Raw genomic sequence first — 27,555 nt, 5'->3', positions numbered from 1 at the left:
ATGGGGTTGGTTGTCACACACTTTGGGGTTGGTTGTCACTCTATGGGGTTGGTTGTCACACACTATAAGGTTGGTTGTCATACACTATGGGGTTGGTTGTCACACTATGGGGTTGGTTGTCACACACTTTGGGGTTGGTTGTCACACTATGGGGTTGGTTGTCACACACTTTGGGGTTGGTTGTCACACTATGGGGTTGGTTGTCACACACTATGGGGTTGGTTGTCACACAGTATGGGGTTGGTTGTCACACACTATGGGGTTGGTTGTCACACACTATGGGGTTGGTTGTCACACTATGGGGGTTGGTTGTCACACTATGGGGTTGGTTGTCACACACTATGGGGTTGGTTGTCAAACACTATGAGGTTGGTTGTCACACACTATGGGGTTGGTTGTCACACACTATGGGGTTAGTTGTCACACTATGGGGTTGGTTTTCACACACTATGGGGTTAGTTGTCACACTATGGGGTTGGTTGTCACATACTATGGGGTTGGTTGTCACACACTATGGGGTTGGTTGTCACACACTATGGGGTTGGTTCTCACACTATGGGGTTGGTTGTCACACTATGGGGTTGGTTGTCACACTATGGGGTTGGTTGTCACACTATGGGGTTGGTTGTCACACTATGGGGTTGGTTGTCACACACTATGGGGTTGGTTGTCACACTATGGGGTTGGTTGTCACATACTATGGGGTTGGTTGTCACACTATGGGGTTGGTTGTCACACACTATGGGGTTGGTTGTCACACACTATGGGGTTGGTTGTCACACTATGGGGTTGGTTGTCACACACTATGGGGTTGGTTGTCACACACTATGGGGTTGGTTGTCACACACTATGGGGTTGGTTGTCACACACTATGGGGATGGTTGTCACACTATGGGGTTGGTTGTCACACACAATGGGGTTGGTTGTCACACACTATGGGGTTGGTTGTCACACTATGGGGTTGGTTGTCACACTATGGGGTTGGTTGTCACACTCTATGGGGTTGGTTGTCACACACTATGGGGTTGGTTGTCACACTATGGGGTTGGTTGTCACACACTATGGGGTTGGTTGTCACACACTATGGGGTTGATTGTCACACACTATGGGGTTGGTTGTCACACTATGGGGTTGGTTGTCACACTATGGGGTTGGTTGTCACACACTATGGGGTTGGTTGTCACACTATGGGGTTGGTTGTCACACTATGGGGATGGTTGTCACACACTATGGGGTTGGTTGTCACACACTATGGGCTTGGTTGTCACACACTATGGGGTTGGTTGTCACACTATGGGGGTTGGTTGTCACACACTATGGGGTTGGTTGTCACACACTATGGGGATGGTTGTCACACACTATGGGGTTGGTTGTCACACACTATGGGCTTGGTTGTCACACACTATGGGGTTGGTTGTCACACACTATGGGCTTGGTTGTCACACACTATGGGGTTGGTTGTCACACTATGGGCTTGGTTGTCACACACTATGGGGTTGGTTGTCACACACTATGGGGATGGTTGTCACACACTATGGGGTTGGTTGTCACACACTATGGGGATGGTTGTCACACACTATGGGGTTGGTTGTCACACACTAATGGGAAAAATCTTCCAAAAAAGGCAAGAAGGCAGATCTAAATTTGAAAGTTTAATTGCACTGACAAGTGATAGGCCTACATAACTTAATGCATTTTAACATACAATGAGCAAGGAACATGAACAGGAAACACATCTTTAGGCCAGCCTATTTAACAACATAAAGAACAAAACAAATAGGCCTAACAATAATGGCCGACTCAACTATTCTACATGCAGTCACTGTCTGAGTTACAGTGATGGTAAATGTAGGGTCTGCGCAGTCCAACTAATTTCACCATTCATGATTTTGCCAACATAGGGGTTGGTTGTTACATGTGACAACCAACCCCAAAAAGAATGTGACAACCAACCCCAACTGGAATTTTTTGCTAGCATCAAGGCTAACAACCATCTAACAACTACTTAGCTAGCTAATAAAAATCTAAACTTTAGCTTTCCCCTCACACTTTGTAAGGGTAACACTTGTTTTGTTATAAACCCATCATTTAAAAGCCTAGAAGAAAAATACTGAGGAGCTGAGTATTTACAATTTGACATGAAAAACACAAAAAGTCCTCTCACCTCAAGTTCAGCTGTCTTACTCCAGAGAAGACTATGTATCAATGAATCAATCAATCTTTATTTGTATAGCGCCAAATCACAACAAACGTTATCTCAAGACGCTTTTACAAACATAGGAGGTCTAGACCACACTATGTCAAATTATGAACAGAGACCCAACTTCAAGACAGGGTAAGACTCAGTCTGACCCAACCTTAATCCATCATGAGCATTGCACATCACAGTATTTAGCTAGTTACATTGGTGAGGAAAAACTTCCTTTAACAGGCAGAAACCTCGAGCAGAACCGGACTCATGTTAGACAACCATCATGCCTCGACCGAGTTGGGTCTGGAAAGACAGATAGAGGGGAGTAAGAGAGAGAAGTGATAGTGATGAGACGAGTAGTAGAAGCTGTTGCCGCTGGAGTCCAGCACGTCCGTATCAGCTGGAGTCTGGAACGTCTGTAGCAGGAGGACGTCTACGGCAGCTCAGAGGAATCTACGAGACAAGGGAGCTCAGGGACTCCAGAAAGGTCCATGGTTAGTAACTTTAATGGGACAGGCAGAGTTAAAGTAAGTGATGAGGGGGTTGGGGGGAAGGGGGTGAGATAGGATCCCAGTGTGTCAGTGTGCCAGTTCCCCCGGCAGTCTAGGCCTATAGCAGCATGACAAAAGCTGGTCCAAGCCTGATCCAGCTCTAACTATAAGCTTTATCAAAAAGGAAAGTTTGAAGCCCACTCTTAAAAGTGGAGAGGGTGTCTGCCTCCCGGACCCTGACTGGTAGATGATTCCAAAGGAGAGGGGCCTGATTACTGAAGGTTCTACCTCCCATACTACTTTTAGAGATTTTAGGTGCAACTAGCAAGCCTGCATGTTGGGAGCGTAGAGTTCTAGAGGGGTAATAGGGCACTATGAGCTCTTTAAGATACGAGGGTGCCTGATTTTTAAGGGCTTTGTAGGTTAAAAGAAGGATTTTAAATTCTATGTGTCTTATATGTAGGTGAGCTCTGATCCTAATTCTGGAAATGTCCATACCCCAATTTGAGAGACAGCGCCCTCTGGTGGCGAGATATAACGAGTGTGCCAACCAACCCGTGTGACAACCAACCCCATTCTCCCCTTCCTCATACAGCCCCACTTCAAAAAATGGATCATCCCTTTCAGTGCAGAGGTGTTCAAGGTGATAATAAAGTGTAGGATCACAAAAACAAGGTAGATATCCACTTAAAGTGCAGAAGTGTTGTTTAAAAGAAAGCTAAAATGCAAGAGCCTTATACAGGACAGCAGAAGAGAAAGGAAGAGCCTTATGGAGAGTGGAGGAAGACATGCAGCAAAGGGTCATGGCCGAGAGGCGCCCAAATGACCAATGCTATTCTTATTATGGCCTCTGTATAGGGCGTACACAGGCCAACCGATGACCCAAAGACTCTTTTTTTAAAGGCAATGTTAAAGGGTAATTTGATTAGTGTATGTTTTATCCCATAAAATAACTCACAGATATTTGATCAAGAACTAAACAAGTGACTTTCTATGCAGTTGATGGAGATTTCTTTGGATAGTTATGTCATAGCAAATTCTAAACAACGTAAGATCTAAAACTGAAAGTTAAACCTCTATCACTTTTGTGCACCATGCAGAGAAGAACAGTGAGGTAGTAATCTTGTTGAAGTGCAGGAGCTTTGTTGCCTGGCTGCTCCTTTTTGTTCATTTAACATATTTAAAAGATTCATTGTTTCCTGTGCATCCCTCACTTTAATGAAATCTTAAGGTAAAGTGGTTGTCATGCCCCCAGCGGTAAAAGCATTCTCTGAATCCTAATAGCCTGGCTGGCATCAGAACACTCTTTTAGGTTGTTTTTCCTTAATGATACAGATTCATTAATCTGTTTTTTTCCAGTAAATCAACTTAAGCTTTTCTCTGCGTCTCTTCTTCAGTCATTATGCTCCCCTGCACAGTATGCCATCTGTGTTTGAGATCCACTGGATTTCCAAGCTTTGCAGTCCTGTTTACAGCTTAGTGCTAAAATGTGACATATAAAGATTCTGATCTCAGCTTAGTTATTACGGGAATCAAGTTAATGAATGTATGCTGGAGAAAATAAACTCAAATGAACAGCAGCCAAACAGAAAAACAGTGTGCTGTCCCTTGAGTAAGAGAGAATTAATTTATAAGCCTGTTTATCCACTGATACTGAAAAGTCACAGCTCAGCTGCATTCACCTCCAGCTTGCCATACACTGTTTACAGTCTCCATTGCTGACTGAACCCTTTCTGCTTTTCCCTTTTCACCAAGATTCCCCTCCATCCTTACTTTTATTTCCTCTTCCGTTCAAATTGCAGCATAAATGAGAAGCACACGTGGGTTGACAGATGATCATTTTCTGTTCTGGCTCAGTTACTGGTGCAAGAATTTATGTTTTACCTGCAGGGTTGTTTTGCTCCTGCTTGTGAATTGCAGAGGTTATGTGTGTACCTTGAAGCTTAAAACTAGCCCTGAGGTCAGCCTACAACTATCAATATTTGAATCAATATCTATATATGTGCTGAATGTTTTGATTGAGCTGCAGTGTTGCTTCATTACATTCAAGTCTCAACATTTGAAAAAGACTTAAGATTGTCAATAATACCCAGTTGTCCTGTAGCTACATGATGTGCAGCCTTGCATGATAAGTTAGAAGAGGTGGCACTTCCTATGACCTCAGAGGCAAGTACATCATGCAGAAGCAGAGGAGTAGAAAATCCCACTGACTGATGGGTGGAGAGAACGAAAGGGAATGAGAGAAGCTATGTGAGATGGGAAAGGAAAGGAAATACAGCGGAGATTGGGTAGACAAACTTAGCTCGACATAGAGGCAGTTCTCTGTTTATTCTTGTCCTGTTTCCACTGGAGCTGTAGGAAGGAAATAGCTTGAGAGATGACATGGTTAGAGTGGAAGGAAGAAAATGAAATGTGGAAATAAAAGGAAAGGGGAAAAAAGATACGTTTTCAGAGCTGATGCCATAATCTCTTCAAATGCACATGTACTCTCAAGTCATTATCAATACATGGGAGCAGCAGGAGCACCTAGCCATGAAATGCAAAAACTGATGGAATCACATCAAATATGAAAACAAAAGTTGTTTCTTGTTTGTTGTTTACCAGCACCTCTGTTTCCTTTTCCCCTCTTTTTTCCGTGCTCAGCACCCTCTCTCCCACACTTCAACTTTTCTTGTCTCTTCTCCATCTTCATGTTCGAGTTTGTCACCCGTACAGTGTTCCTCTTTCCTCGTCTCCTCCCTCAGATTTTACCTCCATTAACCTTCCTTCCTTTAATTTTCCCTTTTATTCTCCTCTTGTTTCTTGTCAATCATCATTTCGTTCCTTTCATTCTGCTGAGCTCTTTTCTCTTGTCTCCACTTTAACTTTGTTCTTCTGTCAAGTCTCCCTTCCTCTTCCTTCATCAGCCACCTCTTCACCGCTCTCCTTTCTTGTTAGCTCAACTCCCCAATGCCCTCCTTTTCCTCCTCTTCACCCTCTCTTCCCTCTTCTTCTTGTATGTAAGATATTTATATCTCCCTTTCTTCTCCCCCAGAGTGAGGACCTTCCCAAAGGATTCAGCCTTACTTGGCAGGGACACCGTAAGAGCCCTGATGTATTACGCATTGAAGGTCTGGAGCGACATCGCACCACTCAACTTCCACGAGGTGGCAGGAAGTGATGCAGACATTCAAATCGACTTCACTAAGGCCGACCACGACGATGGATATCCCTTTGATGGGCCAGGGGGCACCGTGGCACACGCATTTTTTCCCGGAGAGAGGTTCACAGCTGGGGATACGCACTTTGATGACGACGAGGCCTGGACCTTCAGATCTCCAGGTAATCCACAGAGCATGTTTGTCCAAATGCATTACATCAATTGTGTGTCAGCAACAGAACATGAATGTGTGAGCTTCGAAGAGTTTAAATCAAAGATAGACTATTTTAACCATTCTACATTTTTAACCTTTGTGAAACTTTTTCTGAAAACATTACTTTTAAGCTATTTAAACCTTTATTTCATCTACAACTCTTAGACGTCATTTAACAATAACAACTTTTAGTTTTCAGTTTCAGCCATGTTTTCTCTCTTTACTTTAAGCTAACAGTTAAATCATTGTCAGTTTGAGCTAACTATTTCAACCTTACTCTATTTTTAAAACAACAGTTTAAACAGTATTCCTTTAAGCTAGCAGTTAATGTACTTTCCATCTGTCAGCTAACTATTTCTACCATTATTACATTTAGCTAGCCAGTCATTTAGCATGCTTTCAGGTAACTATTTGCTACTCATAGCTAACTCTTTCAACCTTTAAGCTAACAATTACATATTTATCTTTGAGTGGACAGTTATTCCAATTGCTGTCTTTTGGCAAAATATTTCTACCAATTAACATTTATATTTGTTATTTTCATATTGAACGATTATCTTGAACTTTCAGGTAGCTATTTATATGGTTAATTCTTTGAGCTAACTTTTTCAACAGTTATATTTTCTTCAAGCTAACCATTACATTTTCTTCAACTTTTAGATAACAGTTTATCTGTTTGCCATCTGTTAGCTAACAGTTTCAATTGCTACTTGTATGGCTGGGCGATATGGAAAAGTATGTTATCACGATAAAATATCAAATCATTATTTCATTTCAATTTAAATTCAGATTTTTGGTCTTAGGTGAAAGTTGAAGAAACCAGACAGTTTATTAGTTTGTATCTGGATTTAGTTTCTCATAAACTTCTTGAATCCTTCATTTCTGATTGTGCTACTAGGATGCATGTCTTTTGTGATAAATTAAACTTTTGTGAAGTTTTAGTTTGTAGATTCTTATTTTTCTCAGACTGAGGTTATTTCCATAATTTGATTTACATTTACAACAAATATCTGTCAAACTGTATTCTGGGTATCAGTTTAGTAGAGTATTGTTTTGAGTTGTGCTCTCCCCTTTAAGATTACTAAGGGTTACAGGCAGAGTGATGTTGTTTCCCACAGTGCAGTGAATGCATCACTGTCGTTCGGTGTTCAGTTGTCCTATGGTCACGGTGGACATTGAACGTGTTTGAAATGAACAGCAGAAGTTGTCTCTGTGCTCTTCCTTTACCCACATCATGAAAGTATATTTAATGATGGGTATGAAGTTAATAGTTAAAGCAGAGTCAGCATGGTGTCAGACTAACAACTCTGCTTTGAGCAGGTAGGTATTGAGTTTTCTTCCATGCCGCTGTCCCTCGTCTCAGCTGTGTTTACATAGTGCTCCAAATGTCTTTAAGCCCCGCCTAGCTCTCACCCTGCGATATGATTGGCTGTTCAATACCTTCTTCTTCTGTCTAATGTTGGTTGGCAACTAGCGTTTAAGGCTCATTAGCATCCCCTCCATTTTAAGTGGCCGGGGGGTGTAATTACATGTTTATTAATATCACATTTTTATTGAAAATGTTTTATATTTATATTGAGAAAAATTATATCGTGATAATTTTCGTTATTGAATTATCACCTAGCATTAGCTACTTGTAGCTGTTACAACCACTAAGCTTATCTCTTCTATCTAGCAAACTGTGTCATCCATTTTTACTTTAAGCTGATTTTAACCTCTTAGCTTTCTTGCTAAGCTAACCTTAACCTTAGCCTAGCAGGCTACAGAAATAGCCCCAGTGTTAGCTCTAATTGTTAATTACTGCCTTGGGTGGTACGCTAGTGGCCCAAAGCCATTTATTGCCATTTTGTGCGTGATTCATGCAGTTGTAGGGCCGTGAACATGCTGACAACCCTCGCGTCTAAACTCAGCCTGAACTTTGCCCTCAGTAAAAAGGATGTTGTTTTTCCTTCCAGTGGTAAGTTCGCTGGAGTAATGCTGAAGTGCTTAAATGATTAATGGCGATTAAAGTCGACGAACTGAAAAAATCTTCAACACAATAAACCAAAAAAATTTGAGCTCCTTCCTCAAAGTTCCCAGCTTTTTTCCAGTTTCTCAAATGTAGGAATCTACCTAATTCTCAGTCATTATGCTTTTAGGTAGATCACTGTGTTTGGGACTGCTGGTTTGACACAAAAGGCATTTTGTACGATGACTCATGCAAGCTCTCAAAGTTGTTTCAACATTTTTATATATTTGTTTAGCAATTCTGTTTAACAGAATTGAAAGTGATTCAAAATAGTATTCAATTCTTAATACTAATACATGGTAATCAACCTTTTACATATGCAATGTAATTGTGTGTATACAAACACTATTTTGCTTCCCTGCTGCCTTCCCCACTGAAAGCAGAAAAAACATGACTGTGCTGTGTGGGCTGACAGGTTGGTTCATTCAGCGTTATCCTGAATGATCAGGCCAAATGTCTTTCATCAAACAGATTTCAAAGAGTGTGATTACCCGCTGAGGGAGATCTGCGAGTTTGAAATGACAACAGGATGGCAGCGGCTTGAAATGGAATTCAATCAGCTCCGTCAATCAAAAGTAGAAAGAAGCTGATATTAGAACTATTAGAAATATCTACTATTGGACAGCTCAGAGAAAACATAGCAGAGTGCATTTGTGTTTGCTTTAGTGACCTCCAGATTTTCACTGAGTCATTCTATCGCTCTCATACATTCATGCACTCTCTGCAGACATCATCATTCACTTGCCTTCTCCATGCACTCCTGCTGAACCGTCTGTGTGCTTGTTATCTTATGTATGATTGTGGACTTGCAGAGACTTTGCTGAGTTTGAGTTCACTCTGGTTCAACTGAAATTACTGGTGGCACAACAGGACCATTTATCAAAACGTGACCAAGTCATCACGTTCTGATAAGAACCTCATCATCCCCAACTCTCCCCACTGTCCTTTGCTTTTCTCTCTTCTCCTTTTTTTTTAAAAGGAAGGGAGGGAGGTGACAAGCAAGAAAGGGCATGGGAGCATTACAAGTCCACTCATCCGAATGAAACGAGCGGATGGAGTGATCAAGTTGCACTGAATGCATCGTCAGGCAGAGGCAGTCTCAGTGCGGTCACACGAATGACAGCATAAATCATTCACTCTCCTTTTCTCTGACTTGCTTTCTTTTCTCTTCCTCTCATATGGATGACTGAACCTAAAATGACCTTCCTCTCTTATCTCCTCAACACCTTTATTCATATCTTCTTTCTGAAAGATAAATGGGCATGGATAAGATGCATGCATATTCGACAGAATTGTTTCTCACAAGTTATAAAACTAATTTAAAATAACAGGTTTAGCATGAAGGCTCATATTTTACCTTTGAAATGAAGGGCAATTTTCCAGTGCAGTCCTCACTAGATGAGTAAGATTTGATATGTGATAAAACAGCAGAAAGGTTTGCTACAGGAGTGTCCTGAGGGTTTAATCCAGAGTGACCAATCTAAAACAGAATTGGCATTTGGGGGCGTCGGATTGCTCATTTTGCAGAGTGAGCACCCAATGTACTGAGGCTGAGTCCTTATCCTAGCTGCCTGGGTTTATCTCTGGCCCTTTGCTTCAAGTCATCCTCAATTGAATGATTTTTAATTATAAAATAAATTATCTTTGGCTGCACAATGGTGCAGTGGGTAGCGCACTTCCTGCCACCTCATGGTCCGGCAGGTGCCTTTATGTGTGGAGTTTGCATGTTTTCCCTGTGCATGTGTGGGTTCTCTCCGGGGACTACGTCAACCTACAGGTTAATTGTTCACCCTGAATTGCCCATAGGTGTGAGTGTGTGCATGAATGGTCTGTCCGTGTTTGACCTGCGATAGGTTGGCGACCTGTCCAGGGTGTACCCTGCCTTCCACCCTATGTCAGCTGGGATAGGCTCCAGCCCCCTGCAACCCCGAACTGGATAAGCGGTCCCAATAATGGTTGGATGGATGGATGGATGGATGGATGGATGGATGACTTTTTAAAGGAGTCGTGGTTCTCTGAAATGGTAGGATGTGTTGAACATGTGGTTGGGTGGAAGATATATTAGGATAAGAATAGGATACATTGACATTGTTATGCAGTTTATCAAGGCACTGTTAGAGATTAGTTTCTCCATGGCTCAGAGGTAGTCAGTTGGCTCTCCATTGAGAGGTTGCCGGTTCAATCCCCAGCAGTATGTGACTGAGTGTGAATCTGATAAGTTGACTCTGATGAGCCCATAGCAAGCAACCTTTTCCATCAATGTAAAATTATTCGAGAATGGATGGATGTGACATGTAGTGTATAGGTCCTTTGAGTGCTCCAAGAATAGTACTACATTTTGTATACCACATTAGCCATTTTACCCCATTATAGAATCAGCCTGAAATGAAAAGTGGTATTGTAATTGTAACAAATTAATTTGACAGGAAAAGTGGATAAGTGTAAGGATGTGAGCAAATTTGACAAGGGCAAAAATTTGATAGACTACAGGGTCAGATAATTTCCAAACCTGGAGGTCTTGTAGGATATGCCTGGTCTGCAAAGGTCATTACCTATCAAAAGTGGTCCAAGGAAGGGAAATTGGTGAACTGGTGATAGGGTTGTGGACAGCTAGGACTCCATAGTCCAAGGTGTGAGGGATAGCTTGTCCAATCCAACAGAAGAACTGCTGGAGCTCAGATTGCTGGAAAATCCCTGCTGGTTCTTGTAGAAAGGTGCCAGAGCACACAATGCAACGTATATGGAGCTGCTTAGCTGCAGACCGGTCAGGGTGCCCATGCTGATACCTGTCCATTGTCAAAAGCACCCACAATGGGCATGTGAGGATCAGAACTGGACCATATAGATGGTGGCTTTGTGTAACACAAGAACAGGTTCAAGGTGTTGACTTGGCCTCCATAATTCCCAGATCACAACCCAATTGGGAATTGGTGGAATCTGCAGCATAACCAAGTCTGATCCTTGGAGGCTCCACCTCACAACTTACAATATTTTAAGGATTTAATGCTAGTGGGTTGGTGCCAGATAACACAGCCCACCCTCAGAGGTCTAGTGGAATCCATGACCACAGGGGGGCCTCAACAATATTAGACAGGTGCTCATAATGTCATAATGACTGAACAGTGTATAGTTACTGTCTTCTGCTGTTCAGTATGTTTTACACAATGTATGTGTTTGTATAATGTCACCTCTCCTGAATTCCAAATGCCCATGAGTAAAGGGCTCCATCTGGTAGCTCTATCATCAACATGCTGATTGTAAATTTATGCTGCATTTTTCATATTCATTGCAGCTTAGACAGTCTTTTGCAATGTGTTTATCGCACATGTTAATATGGTGCTAAAAATTCAAGCTATGGAGCAGCCCTAGTGGGTATTTGATGTCTGTTTTTTAGCCTTTGCTTTTATAGAACTCTGCAAAAAAAGTACCTAAGCAGGGCAAAAGGAATTGTTACTGTCAGGCTGTAGATAAAGTCCTAGAAGACAAGAGATGAAGGGGTGCCAAAAATGTGTGATATGTGTGCATGCAATGACTGCTTCTCTGATTTCAAATGAAGTCTTTCTCCTTCCAAGAGAAACAGAATTGCATGACTTGGCAGCTTATACCTATTCCTAACTGCACTTCTTTCTCACCTCGCGCTCAGACTTTCCAAATAAAGTAATTCCTGGATGAAAGGTAAATCCATGACAAAACCTGACATGAATACCTCTTTCAGAGCTAGAGGCAAAACAGAATCCACACACCCAAGCATGGAGCATTGTGTGAATCAGCAGAACCAACAATCTGAGTGATTTTGCCACACAGCTGTCTTCCTTTGCACCTTGTGATTTTCACCGTTATGTGTGTATTATCTTGTTCAATGTACTGAAGAAATAGGGCTCAGTTACAGTATGTGCACACAGAGCACCAGTGCTTTATTTGCTGTTGATGCATTCTAAGCATCCAAACAAATCACCCAGATTGTGTAGCACTCATTTTGTATTGCATAAATACTTTTTAAGTAATATGACCTAAAAGAATATAGATGTGTAGTTGTGTGTCATCTTTGTTATAGCTTTTTACATGTCTTTCAACATTTCTTTGCATAGTTAAATTTACCAAACAGACCAACATTATCCTGCTTTTGGTGGAAGATGACTGGTTATTAGAGCACATTTTAAAATACATGCTGTACATATATTTTAGTTTTCCTCCAGCCTAGCAAACCTGAGCAAAAGCTCAAAAAAGGCCCTGCATTGTTTCTGTAGCCCACCAACTGAGAAAACACAGCTTTGATGAGGCGTTTTGGATTTTCTCCTGTGGTGATGTAACGACAGGAGTGATTTACATTGTCCGCCCCCCCCCCTATTTTAATGCACCTCACTAGATACTGATATAGGTAAAGATATAGGGTCGGGGGGGCGGGTTTTATACAGGGGGGGGCGGCGGATTGTGATGCAGTAGTGCACTACGGCTCTCCCCCCTCTCTCCCGCCTCCCTTCCTGCCCCCCCTATTTTAATCCACCTCACTAGCAAACATGCATACAACAAAAAAAACAAACAAAACAAAATTCAAATCATATCACACACACACAGATCAGGTTTGGCGGGGCCTTAGTGTTTGGCTCGGCCCTACTCGTTGGGGGTCCATCGGGGCTGGGTGGGTGGCTGGTGTCCCTGTCACCCTCCGTCCCCCTGCTGCCCCCTCCCCTGTGGGGGCCTGGTCCGCGGCTGCCCTCGGGGCCGGGTTTCCCGGGGTTCCCTCGCGGTCCTCTTGGGGGGGTGGGGGGGTGCGCAGCTCTTATTTTTTTTTTTTGGCCCACCTAGGTGTGCACGCCCTCTTTTACAGAACATGATATTAGCTGTCAATAAAAGATAGGCCAGAGTTCTAAGAGGGATGGTGATGGTTGCATGCACACAGTCACAAGCACAGAAGAAAAAGGTTTTCTTTCTTTTCTTTTGCTGCAAGAATAAATTGCATTAATATTTGACAGTTTGTGACAAACATGACACAAACCAGAAATATATATGCAGACAAGAGAAAAAAAAAGAAAAAAAAAAGCATTGATTTGCATTGTCATGCATGCAAAACTCCCGCTCTTTGAGTGATTCTGCTTCTTCCTCAAATTTCGTGGTTTCAGCAACGATGTCAAAGGTTAGAGCCAGAAACGCCAACTGCTGACAAATGTGCTTTCTACAGTTGGTGCTATTTGTAAAGTTGTGCTTACCATTTCACCCCGGACTGCTTCAACAACAAGGCCAAACACGCAAAGTAACACACTCAAGGCAAGGGAGAGGGAATAACACTCACATTTTAATGCACCACTCAGACATGCTCTTGTAACCACAGCTGCAACAACTCAACATTTACCTCCTCCTGTTTGGGATCTGACTCTGGATCAGATGTGTAGTGCACTGGCAAGGGTTCTTCTGGAGCGCTTGCCATGTTTGTTTTGGTGTTTTTCCACCTCTGCATCCGTCTGCACCAGTCTGCCCCTTCCCTTTCAGACAACATTTAGGTAGACAATCAGCACCACATGTCATTATCATGGCATACACGTCTACTTAGACTGCTGCATGATGCTGAGGTTAGAAACTGAGAGGCTGCACATCCTCCACAGAGGCTGAAATTCAGTTTTGCAACTGAATTCAAATCTTTGCTTTAAAGACAACTCGGACATGTTGTACACAGCTAAACAGATACATTGATTTAGCACAATGTTTCATGCTAACATCATTAAACGTACTAGTGCAGAGTGCATGTTGGCTGTATTTGTCCCTGACATTACATATCTCAGTTAGTGGTAAGCTGAAAGGAATTGTGTATCTAATGAGGGTAACTGGGATCACTTCTACCTCAGATGTTAAAGCTTCTGTAAGGAAGACATGCTTGGTGTGGCTTGTGATACTCATGGTGATACTTTGCTGATTTTGTCCTGTACATGTGTAAGAAGTGTTTTCTGACAGAGTATCCCATCCTGCTGTCTTTAAGCTGTCAAATGCATCACTCACTGTGAATCTTTGCTATGGAAAATGTAAATAACAGCTGTCTCACCAGCAAGCTGTTAATCGCCCCGTCCGATACCAACTGTGGCTGCAGTCACAGATAGGAAAATATGACTAAATAGGAATAATCAATCTTGTGGCAGATGGTCATGTTTTTTGGGGAATATCTGGAGACACCACTATTAATGTCAGTGTGTTTTATGACCAGCTCCTTGCATTGGTTAAGCATTTTGTGAGTAACCCAATGCCAGGTTAACATGGTTTATTTTCGTTAAACTGTTATCCACAAGGAAGGTCTATAGAAACATTCAGCACCTATTGATGCATTTGACCTTGTGTGTGTGTGGGGTGGGGTTGGGTGGAGGGGGATTCGTGTGTGTGTGTGTGTGTGTCTTAGTGAGGCTGTCTGTCCCAGCTGGTGAGTCAGTGATGGGGCCAAGACCTGTGTGGATCTCCCTCCTTTGTTTTGCGCTGTCAGGGCTGTGAGCCATATGCTACAGGACAGCAGCTCAATCTGCTCCAATTAGACCTCCCAGCAGGCAACCGAGGCGGCGGCAGTGGTGGCAGGACAAGCAGAGGATGCTGTAGCACAGCCTGAGTGTTTGTGTTTGGTGGCAGAAGGAGGGGGTGTGTAGTAACAGCTGCAAAGATGTAGGCTTGGTTAATGTGAGCAGGGCAGTACGGGAGGGAGCAGTCAGAGGTGTTCTCATTAATGTGACTCTATTTTTTTTTTCTGTCACCATTAAAGTAAAAAAAATTACATTGAAGACATTTTTACTGAAGAATAAAAAACCCCTGCAACCTAAAATTCAACACAACAACATCCATAAACAGCAAAGTTATTGCCCCCAATATATTTGTGAATGTTCACTTTCATGATGTTAATTATGCAGAACATGAATTATTCATGTAGACTAACTTTAGATGCTATTGTTGGTTATTGCGGTAAGGTGGCCTTCAATGAAGAAGAAAGTAATACAGTTCAGTTGTGTGAAAAACATGTCTTTCAAGGATACTTCCCTCTTACGCCATGATGAATCCCCTAAAGAGTGACATTCACTTCTTCATCTGTAAAGCAAGCATTGACTGTTATTTTAAAATCTTCTTGCCCAAGATAGCTTTAATCAGCTTCTCAAATACAGCTTTCCAAGACCTGATTGAGCTCTCTCTTCTTCTCTGATTTTAGAGTGAAGTTCAGCTCTGGTAAAGATTATTAAAGGTGACATATCATGCAAAATCGACTTTTTAATGGTTCTCTACCTGAAATATGTTTCCCTGGCATGTCTACAAACCCCCCGAGAATGAAAAAAATCCATTCTGCCCCTGTTTTGATTTCTCCACCTTTCTGTAAATGTGTGTGAAACGAGCCGTTTCAGACTTCAGTGTTTTTGTTACGTCACAACAATATCCGGTCTGTCACGGAGTCAGAACTCGGAGCTTGTTCAGTCCATAGAGTGTAAAAAATACAACTCAACTTCTCCTCCGTTTTTCATTCCCTGCACAAATGTGTGCTAACAAGGAGCTTAGGAGGGAGGCATGCTAGTTGTAGGCTGTCTTAATAAACACAAAGGTCGGTTTTACTCCCCACGTCTGCAGATTTGAAGATCTAGTGGATGATTTTTATTTACCATGGATAAGTGCTAGCGCTAGTTAGCATAGCTACATAGCTACATGTTCATAGCTGTAGCTGTGTACCAAGACACACGTCGACATACTGACAAATAAAAAAACAAGAAACACTAAATCTGTGACCAATCCTTCATAAAAGGTCCTGCTGCCTTTCTGGCAGAGGTCGGTTTTACTCCCCACGTCTGCAGATTTGAAGATCTAGTGGATGATTTTTATTTATCATGGATAAGTGCTAGCGCTAGTTAGCATAGCCACATAGCTACATGTTCGTAGCTGTGTACCAAGACACACGTCTACATACTGATAAATAAAACAACAAGAAACACTAAATCTGTGACCAATGGTTCAGAAAGGTCCTGCTGCAGGTGCCTCTCCGTCAGGATCAGATTCTGGATCAGATTTAGAGGGTTGAAGTAACGTGATCTCTGAGCAGCCGACATGTAAACATTAGATCAACGTGCTGGAGAGCCGAGGGCACAGTGTTCTGAGGAGGGCTGAAGAAGAGGGTTTTTCAGGCAGGCCAAAATCTGATTTCAAAGTGTTTTTTTGAGCATAAACTTTTAAAGACATGTTTTGGGGACCTCTTAGACCAATATATATTGATGAAAAAAGCGTGATATGTCACCTTTAAAATCTTCTTGCCCAAGATAGCTTTAATCAGCTTCTCAAATACAGCTTTCCAAGACCTGATTGAGCTCTCTCTTCCTCTCTGATTTTAGAGTGAAGTTCAGCTCTGGTAAAGATTATTAACACTTTGTTAAGACGTGTTTGTCTTCTGCACTATTCCTGGGCTGTCACACTGATGCACTGAGGCAGAGGGGGAAAACTTAATTAAACAAGTCTTAATTTCTTCAAGTCACACTCTGTTGGCCCCACCTAGCTGCTTCTCCTCCCGCTGAAAATATCAGCTAAGGGGGTTTTAGCTGCTGTTTGTATCTTTTTGTCGACATATTGTTCTGCTTGTAAGACAGAAAATGTCAAGTCCTGCCTAGCTAAGCGCTGCAACCCACAGAGCTATCAGATCCATATTTGTTGTTCTTTGCAGCTTTTCAAAGCATAGGAATCCCTTGAGAAGATGATAACTTGTTAGGTCAGCCTCAAAGGTAGAAAGTGAATGTTGGTGCTTCAGCAGATTGTTGAGCTATGTAATCATCTGTAGAAAAATGAGCCATATCAGAAAATCCGCAGCTGAGTAATTGCTTCTGCTAATTCTCCTCCCTTCTCCCAGTGCATCGTTCTCAGCGGGACCCTAAATCTGGGTCTGCTAAGGCCATCTCCTAATGTGTGTGATGATGGTGAGTAGTGGAATATTAAGCGCTACATTTAGCGGACCAGTTCACTCCGAAACCCTAACCCCCTGCTGTGTGATTGATGGTGCTTGGGTCCATTAGGAGCCATGAGCGGTGGATTCTGGGTGAGATCAAATAGGTGGAGGTCTTGAAGGGCTGTTTGGGCTTTGACAGGCACCAGATTGCTTCTGTTAATTATTGCTCTGCCCGCAATCTGCTTGTGCAAACTGATTGCTTCGACTGAAACAAAAGCATCATTAAGCAGGTGAATTTTTCATGACTCATAGTTTTTCTGCATGCGTGCTGCTGGGATGTGTTCTGTTTACGTCTCTGTGAGGACTCCTGATTATCCGCTGATGAAGGAAAAATCTACAAAATGATGGAACAACTGACCGTTTCTCAGTTAGTATGAAATCCTAGAGCTTTAAAAAGTGCTGTTTGTTTGCCACCCTGACATCACCCGTTGCTATTTTAGATTGTTGGGTTGTGTTGCAGTTGATCATTCTCTTTTTATTCTGTGAAATAACATGACAAAATAGTGAGACAGTAAAACTTGTGACATTACAGACAAACAGTAAAAAAGAGACTCAAAACAAGGGAGACAGTTGAAAGTATACAAAGAAAAAAGATACAACGAAAAAGAAATGAAAAGATATTAAAAGAAACTTAAAGGGGACATATCACGCTTTTTTCATCAATATATATTGGTCTAAGAGGTCCCCAAAACATGTCTTTAAAGTTTATGCTCAAAAAAACACTTTGAAATCAGATTTTGGTCTGCCTGAAAAACCCTCTTCTTCATTCCTCATCAGAACACTCTGTTTTCTCTCTGACCACGCCCCCTCAGGAAGTGGATGTGCCTCGGCTCTCCAGCACGTTGATCTAATGTTTACATGTTGGCTGAATATACACGGCTGCTCAGAGATCACGTTACTTCAACCCTCTGAATCTGATCCAGAATCTGATCCTGACGGAGAGGCGCCTGCAGCAGGACCTTTCTGAACGATTGGTCACAGATTTAGTGTTTCTTGTTGTTTTATTTATCAGTATGTAGACGTGTGTCTTGGTACACAGCTACGAACATGTAGCTATGTGGCTATGCTAACTAGCGCTAGCACTTATCCATGATAAATAAAAATCATCCACTAGATCTTCAAATCTGCAGACGTGGGGAGTAAAACCAACCTCTGTCAGAAAGGCAGCGGGACCTTTTATGAAGGATTGGTCACAGATTATGTGTTTCTTGTTGTTTTATTTGTCAGTATGTCGACGTGTGTCTTGGTACACAGCTACAGCTACGACATGTAGCTATGTAGCTATGCTAACTAGCGCTAGCACTTATCCATGACAAATAAAAATCATCCACTAGATCTTCAAATCTGCAGACGTGGGGAGTAAAACCGACCTTTGTGTTTATTAAGACAGCCTACAACTAGCATGCCTCCCTCCTAAGCTCCTTGTTAGCACACATGTGTGCAGGTAATGAAAAACGGAGGGGGGATTCAGTATTATTTTATACAGTCTATGGGCTGAACAAGCTCCGAGCTCTGACTCCGTGACAGACCGGATATTGTTGTTACGTAACAAAAACACTGAAGTCTGAAACGGCTGGTTTCACACACATTTACAGAAAGGTGGAGAAATCAGAACAGGGGCAGAATGGATTTTTTTCATTCTCAGGTTTTTTTTTGACATGCCAGGGACACATATTTCAGGTAGAGAACCATTAAAAAGTCAATTTTGCATGATATGTCACCTTTAAAGGGACAAAATAAAATGGACTAAAAAACACATTACAATGTGCAAAACCAGCAGTTGTTTTTCTAGTACAGGAATGGTCATCTGCTTCTGTCACATTTTGTCACACTAACTTGCAAGATAAAAGTACAAATTCAACTTTTTTGTTGGTAAACGTGATGCACTACTCATAATTTTTGCTGCAATATTAGATGATACGTGAAAATCCATTTAAAAGTTTGCAAATGTGTGAAGAATTGTGTTACAGAAGCAGAAGACAACTCATACTGTGAAACAAGACAACTGCTGGCTCACAGTAACCACTCCAGTTAGAGTAGGAACTACCAGGGCGATAATAACAGCTGCCAATTCTTCAATTGTATAGCTGTGATCCACTTCTGCCTTCTTTAAATATATGATAAAAGGTTATATTAGCCCTGCGTTACCTCTAATTACAGCCTACTGCACAACAGGAGATCATAGTTTAAAATGTAGATTACAGGGAATTTGCACAGCCATCCAGGAAACAACATGTCCATTATGCGAATAATGTGGAGCCAGATGCAAAAGGAGAAAAAAAGGTTTAGAGGTTTTTAAGGGATGTCAGTCAGCTCGACCCCTGTGTTGAGAAAGCAGTGGAGAACCAGAACAGAAACTAGTTTATCAACTGCGGACAAGGTCAACTCTATCATGTAATTTAGCTAATTCCTATAAAACTCCAACAAAAGCACTGTTCACTATGTAAGTGTACTCTTCATTGAAGAACTTTTCAGCTCTTCACTTTGCTGTTACAAAGCTCATTTGTTTTTGCACTGTACTTGGGAGCGACACACGTGTTCTTCTGCCTGCAACGCAATGATCAGCCAATGAGGTCTATGATATGCAAGACACTGATGTTTGTAATTTAGTTTACTTTGTATCTCATTTAGTTCTATTTTATACAATTGTATTATTATTATTATTATTATTATTATGATGATGATGATGATGATGATGATGATTATCATTATTATTATTTTTCTCATCATCATCATTCTTCTTCTTCTTATTATTATAATTTTTATTTTCATTATTATTATTATTATTATTATTAATATTATTATTATTATTATTATTATTAGCATTATTATTAGCATTATTATTAGCATTCTGATTATTATTATTATTATTATTATTATCATTATTATTTTCATTATTATTTTCATTATTATTAGCATTATTATTAGCATTATTATTATTATTATTATATGCATTATTATCATTATTATTAGCATTCTTATTCTTCTTCTTATTATTAATAATATCATTATTATTATCATTATTATTTTCATTATTATTATTACTATTATTATTATCACTATTATTATTTTCATTATTATTACTATTATTATTATTAATATTATTATTATTATTAGCATTAGCATTATTATTAGCATTCTGATTATTATTATTACCATTATTATTTTCATTATTATTATTATTATTAGCATTATTATTAGCATTATTATTACTATTATTATTAGCATTATTATAATTGTTCTTGTTGTTATTTTATTATAATTATTATTTTCATTATTGTTATTATTATTTATATTATTATTTATATTATGATATTATTTTTACTGTTTTAATACGTCAACTTTGCACTTATTTTTTTCTATTTTTATGCTCTTAATATTATTATTGTTGTTGTTGTTGTTGTTGTTGTTGCTGTTGTTATTTATAAGTATTTACCCAAAGACAGGTAGAAAAAATACAAAATCTTTGCAGTTCAAATCAATCATAAGCAATGGAAAAAATATAAAAACAAAAAAAACAACATAAATTAATAAATAAAACATGGTATGGAAAAAAGGAGGGCATGTATGTATGTCACATTAGATGGGTCTAATTCTGTGGGATTTGACTATGATTATTTCTAAATGAAATAGGCAGGGCTTAATCATGTTAACTATGGGACCGCAGGCAACAGAATTGTTTCTATTCAGCAGGGATTTCTTATTTTATGAAAAGTCTTTGTCGAGCCTCTCAGGGAATACTTGAGAGGAATACTACAAGGTGACAAATGCGACACAGTCAGCCACAGCTTTTGAAAGTACAAGTTTGACTGGAGGAGTGCCAAAGATAGCTACAGACTGACACAGAGCGATCACTAGGTTCAGGCACTCAGAAATAGTTCTGACGATAACAGACCAAAATTCCTCAAGTTCACCACACAACCAAAAACAAACAGAGTGTGAGAGGTAGGGCTTCCATTACGTTGATTACATAAAGACTTACTTCAGGGATTCAGTATGATAGCTTTTGTTTTGTCCAGTGGCTGTGGTTGATTTCTTTGCATTGCATTACACAATGCTGGGCCCAACTGGATGAGATGTTGGATCTTTACAAAACAGACCGCTAGAGTTCCTTTGGTATGTGTTCAACCAGGTCAAATTCCAAGTCTGTCTTCAGAGAGAGAGAGAGAGAGAGAGAGAGAGAGAGAGAGAGAGAGAGAGAGAGAGAGAGAGAGAGAGAGAGAGAGAGAGAGAGAGAGAGAGAGAGAGAGAGAGAGAGAGAGAGAGAGAGAGAGAGAGAGAGAGAGAGAGAGAGAGAGAGAGAGAGAGAGAGAGAGGGGAGCAGCCACTGAAGGATTTTACTGTACAGACATCAGACATCATACCTCTAAAAGCTAAAGGTGGGGCTGCAACTTTGATAGTCCAATATATATCAATTATTGAAACGATTATTTGAGTAATTGAATATTGAATTACACAATAACTTCATTGTTCACATTTAGGGATCAGCTTTTTAATTTAACATTACTCTTTTAAACTCTAAACATGTCATTGAAACCTTATTTCAATTTTTGAATGAGTCAGTTTTAAATTGTAGTGTGATTAAAGTTTGCTCCACTTTTTCATAGTAAGAGAGGAGGAAGTGAAAGAGGTGACAAGGAGAGAAAAAGATGAAGTGTTATAAGGTAAACATTTTATGATGAGGGGCACAGTGTGGCTCTAATTTTGGACTTTTAAGTTGAATGTTACTGTGCCTTCTCCTCAAATGCTTGTGCATTGCTGACTGGCTCCCATGAAAAAGCAAGTTCCAGTTTACAGATCTTGCAGGCAGCTCTTGTCTTTGCAGCGTTGAACCAAATGCTCCCAGACCGTAGGAATTTTACAACATAATAGTGTTGCTTGGTCGCTGCCACATTGCAATACCTCCTCCTGAGTGATCTCAGAAGTTTTATTGGAAAGTTTTATGTGTGTTTTGGTTAGCGTCTAAGGTGTGACATTAATCCAGTGATGCTACCAGCCAGGTTACTTCTACGCATGCCTTGGTTTCACCCAAGTGGCAACCTTCAGTCTGAAGATATGAAGCCCATGTTTAAGTGCTAAAAACTGCAGTTCATGGTGCGTCCACTTGAGGCTGGCTGCAGAAACGCCGGAAACCACATACACACCCATTCAAAAAAGTAACAATAAACATGTTTACAGCCTTTCTCTATCAGCACACACTGTACTGGGGGGTGATTTTTTTTTATAACCCTGTATTTTTTAATATGAAACTTATGAGTTATAACCAAATAAGGACATGGCTGACTTGATTGACAGGCGGGCACCCTGTATCTGTTAGTGAAGAGGCTAAAGGCCCGCCTCTTTACCTCACACTAGCTTGGTTAAAGTTTGGTTGTGTTCAGCATTTCCAATATGGCATCTGCTGATGATTGGCTTCAAAACAGTGCTCAGTAACAGATGGGTGATGTCACAGATACTATGTCAATTTTTTTTATTCAGTCTATGGTTTCACCAGCCCAATTTGTGAGCACCCATGGAGGAAGTGTTTTGGCTTTGCATCTCACAATAGGCAGGAATGAATGACGTTCTTTCTATATACACTCAGGGCCCGATCTACTAAAGGTTTGCGTGTATAAAAACACGTGCAAACTTGAAAGCTGACGTACTAACCGGGAGCACCGAGGATTGCGTCTTTCAAATGAGCAAAATAGCACTCGCAAATCATTTAGCGTGTTTGCCTTCATGAATATGCAGAATACATGTAGATCATCAGAACGCGCAAAATACTGGGAGGAGGAGATGCAAATGTAATCATTTAGCACACGCAATGTGATTTATCAAATCTGAAGCAGATAGCGCGCGCTGTATTTGCGTCTATATTTAGCATGTTTGAAAGGCAGGTGCAAACTGGCACAGGGTTACACACACATGGCTGCGGTCACTGTAAAGCTCATCATAACATCGCTTTACAACATGCCCACAACAGCGGGGCTTACAAGCATTACTAAATGTTTTAGTCAATCAAACCAAGAGAACAAAATAATAATAATAAAACAACACAAATTCAAAGCAGTTCAGCACCACGGATAGCGACCGCATCATTCTGACACCCACTTTAACTTTTTCATATAATGAGAGCACAGTAGGTCACTGTATCAACAGATATAAAGTTTAGTATAATTGGCACAGCGGCCCACATCTTCACATACAAACAAAAAAATCAACATGAAGTACTCGGCCTACTCACCACTGTTTGGACGAGCCTTAAGCTCCACGAACTTGTCCACGATGCACAGTATGTCCATTTTCTTTGATCTGTCATTCTCAATAGATAACATGACATGTCCACTCAGTCTATTCTGTCCCATCGTGCTCATCAAGGGGTTTTTAGTTAGTTTTAACTTGGAGAATGAGCGCTCACTGAGCTGCGCCAGGCAGCTCTGCGTAACTCCTCATCTCGTGCTTGCAGCAGTGTGTTGGGGTGAATTGACTCAAACATGTTCCCAGTTCCATTTAAGCTGGTGAATCTTTGGGACAGTTGCTGGATGATGATATCAGGCATTAAAAACATTCACCCGAAAGTTGCTCCCTGGGACAGTGAGGCGACTGTCTTCATCTAAGTGATGCCTAACTTCTCTAGAGCAAGAGTGGCAGACTAAGCCTCATCAAATCGCTCTCTAAACTCCATCAAAACACTGATTGAGTTTTGGAGAAGAGTAGATGCGTTTATTTTATCGGCAGATCTTCTGTTTTTTCTCACATCATTCACCTTTTCACAGATGGCCTCCCAAATCGTGTTTCTAACGCTGAGATGTCTCTGCTGGAGTTCACCGATGTGTTTATTTCCCTCCTCCACTAAAACCTCCAACTCCATGTCTTCAAACTTCATTTATCGCTTAAAGGCCCTGTGAGGAGTTTTGAACTGGCTGAGAAACAGACTGAAAATGATACTGATGCCTCTTTATAACCTTCAATAGCAAACAAGATCATCAGCAGCCACACTGACACCTTCTCTGTTGTAATTTTTAAAGCCTGAAACCGACCTGAGGGGGGGTAGGTGTCAGACCAGAGGATGGACATCTCGCTTCAGAAACAGTCTATTTGACTGTTTTCATGGAAAATAATCAGATTGCCTGATAAAGTTGACTTTTAAAAGACAACAGGAAGCGTTTTTTGTTGAAAACACTGCTTTTGCATGTTTAGGACAAAAGATAAGAGGTGTCACTTTGTCCACAAGGGGGCGCCAGAATCGACACAAAACAAAAGTTCCTCACAGCAGCTTTAAGGCCACTCTGTTCTCTCAAACTCTCCATGGTGACAGCCGATAGCACACGCAAAATCCTCGTAAAATAGGGCGGTCCACACCACTTTTGCACTCGTTATCATTTGCGCACGCAGTCTTAGTAGATCACCCGCAACACGCCCAGAAATAACACGTGCAAAATTATTATTTGCACACGCAAATTAGCGCTCATTATTTGGGATCTTAGTAGATCAGGCCCTCAATGTTTAAACCTGTGCAAGCTCACTGCAGTTATGCATTAGTCAAAAATGTGGATTGATCGGAATGCTCTTGAATCTAAAGTTTTAAATAGTAGAGTGAAACTAACAACAATGAGAATACATATTTTTGTGTGAGTGAAGTTGGATTCCTGGTTTCGCCTCACACACACAAGTTAGATGTATCTGTGAACACTTCATAAGGAACAATAAAAAGTGAGGTAGAATGGACATGTTTGAAGTTCTTTCACTTTCTCTTCTGCCCTTCTCTTTTCAGTTAGTGTAAGAGAGAGTGCTGAAAGCTGTAAAGGAAAGTGCAGTTAAAGACCAGGGAACATGGCGGCCTTCTTGATATATGAAGAGAGACGTTGAATTTACTCTCTGGACTACATCATGTTGCCATGTGTCGATTTTATAGAACATAACTCATAGTGTAATTTAAAGTTTTGTTGTTAAACCAACCCTATGCTGTGTATCAGGTCATATATTGTCCCTGCCCTCAGTTTCTCTCCTCATTTCTGGAATGATGTCTGGCTGTAACACGGCAGACAATAATAAATTATTTTAGCACAATACAGAATAGAAAACAGCAAACAATGCTGTAAAGCGGGACAGACAATTGCAGCAGGATCAGAGTCCAGAAACAGTCAACAAACCAGTAAATGAAGGACGAGGAGGGCAGAGGAAGAGTGAACTGCAACCAGAAACCTCAACAGTGAAAGTAGTTTAAAAAATGAAACATCCTCCAAAGATTTCTCCTCAGAGAAAGAGCTCTGTTTCAAAACATACTTTTTCATTTAGGATTATTCATATCTAATTGATGTGTTGAATAGTTTTGAGATGAAACTGGTTAAGTTATGTAAAAAGAGTATGATACAGCAGGAGAAGTCTGGAGAAGATATGGCTGAGAGTTTTACACTTGAAATATTCATGTATGTGTTTCTGTTACTGACTTTATTTGAAATATGAGGCAACACAGCCACAAGGTTGCTGGTGGTCATTCTTTTTTATTTCTTTTTTATTTTGTTTTTGCAGAATTATTCCAGTACAACCAATACAGTGTAATAGTTAACAGTCTTTTTCCGTTTTTAAACACACACACACACACACACACACACAAACAACTGCCCTCCCACCACCCCACTCCCTCAAACCCCAGCTCAAGTTAAGAAAACAGAATGTAAAATAAAATACAATACAATCAAGTAATACGTGGTACAGACATAAATCAATAAGTAAGGAAATAAATAAATAAATAGAAATACAAGATGTCGTTCATAAGAAGTTTGATATTAGTTTTGTTTGCTGCTCGCATCCCAATCAGAAACAGTCTAAATCAGCCAGCATTGTCCACATGACCCGTATCGGCTCCAGAGGCCCACCCCCCACCGTGCAAAGGTTTCCAATGGGGGGGGGGGGGGGGAGCAGCCACCAGGGACGGGGGCACGTAGGTAAAAAGTAAGGAGAAGGTACTGAATTAGCGCTGCCGTCTATGGGGTCAACTCCTTGGGAGGGAGGCGGTCTACATAATCAAGTAAAGGCCTCCAGTGGGTATAAAATTTATCCGATGAGCCCCTGATGGTGAATTTTATCTTTTCCAATTTTAGCAGAGTTAAAACATCGTTTAGCCAAACACTCAATAAAGGTGGTTGAGAAGACTTCCAAAGCAAAAGGATTCTTTTCCGGGCAACCAGGGACACAAATGCTATCACATTGTTTTGCTGGTGGTCATTCTTGTTGAATTTGAACAATCTGTGCAAGTAGACAGGCTCACTATGTCAGCAAGCTTGGCATTTTTCATAAACGTCCGGTGTATAAACATGTTAACTAACAGCTTTTGGAACAGGAGAGATAGGCAGACTATGTTACACCTTTACTCCTTAATGGGTGGATCATTTGGGGAATTTGTGATAAATTAAAGGTGACATATCATGCAAAATGGACTTTTTAATGGTTCTTTACCTGAAATATGTTTCCCTGGCATGTCTACAAACCCCCCGAGAATGAAAAAAATCCATTTTGCCCCTGTTCTGATTTCTCCACCTTTCTGTAAATGTGTGTGAAACCAGCCGTTTCAGACTTCAGTGTTTTTGTTACGTAACAACAATATCCGGTCTGTCACGGAGTCAGAGCTCGGAGCTTGTTCAGCCCATAGACTGTATAAAATAATACTGAATCCCTCCCCCGTTTTTCATTACCTGCACATATGTGTGCTAACAAGGAGCTTAGGAGGGAGGCATGCTAGTTGTAGGCTGTCTTAATAAACACAAAGGTCGGTTTTACTCCCCACGTCTGCAGATTTGAAGATCTAGTGGATGATTTTTATTTATCATGGATAAGTGCTAGCGCTAATTAGCATAGCCACATAGCTACATGTTCATAGCTGTAGCTGTAGCTGTGTACCAAGACACACGTCGACATACTGACAAATAAAACAACAAGAAACACTAAATCTGTGACCAATCCTTCAGAAAGGTCCTGCTGTCTTTCTGGTAGAGGTCAGTTTTACTCCCCACGTCTGCAGATTTGAAGATCTAGTGGATGATTTTTATTTATCATGGATAAGTGCTAGCGCTAGTTAGCATAGCCACATAGCTTCATGTTCGTAGCTGTGTACCAAGACACACGTCTACATACTGATAAATAAAACAACAAGAAACACTAAATCTGTGACCAATGGTTCAGAAAGGTCCTGCTGCAGGCGCCTCTCCGTCAGGATCAGATTCTGGATCAGATTCAGAGGGTTGAAGTAATGCGGGTCTGTGAGCAGCCGTGTTTATTCAGCCAACATGTAAACATTAGATCAACGTGCTGGAGAGCTGAGGGCACATCCACTTCCTGAGGGGGCGTGGTCAGAGAGAAAACAGAGTGTTCTGAGGAAGACTGAAGAAGAGGGTTTTTCAGACAGACCAAAATCTGATTTCAAAGTGTTTTTTTGAGCATAAACTTTAAAGACATGTTTTGGGGACCTCTTAGACCAATATATATTGATGAAAAAAGCGTGATATGTCACCTTTAATGTTACTTTTGTCTATCTGTTTACCCATCAAGGAGGTTCAAAGATAAACAGACTAGGATGCATATTTTCCTCACAT

The 27,555-nt window shown here is 40.8% G+C and overlaps 1 protein-coding gene across 2 annotated transcripts in view; it reads left to right on the top strand.

Moving 5' to 3' along the window:
* The window catches only part of LOC117830650 (matrix metalloproteinase-17-like), a 169,925-nt gene that overhangs the window by 93,436 nt on the left and 48,934 nt on the right, over positions 1-27,555 (top strand). For both annotated transcript variants that reach the window (XM_034708838.1, XM_034708839.1), the window contains exon 4: positions 5,717-6,003. In XM_034708838.1, coding sequence (XP_034564729.1) covers positions 5,717-6,003 — 287 coding nt within the window. The remainder of the gene's footprint in view (positions 1-5,716; positions 6,004-27,555) is intronic.

Source organism: Notolabrus celidotus, chromosome 19, assembly GCF_009762535.1.
Source record: "Notolabrus celidotus isolate fNotCel1 chromosome 19, fNotCel1.pri, whole genome shotgun sequence".
In the NCBI taxonomy this organism is placed as follows: domain Eukaryota; kingdom Metazoa; phylum Chordata; class Actinopteri; order Labriformes; family Labridae; genus Notolabrus; species Notolabrus celidotus.
The sequence above is the reverse complement of the archived record's forward strand: the minus strand, read 5'-3'. Positions and strand labels throughout refer to the sequence as shown.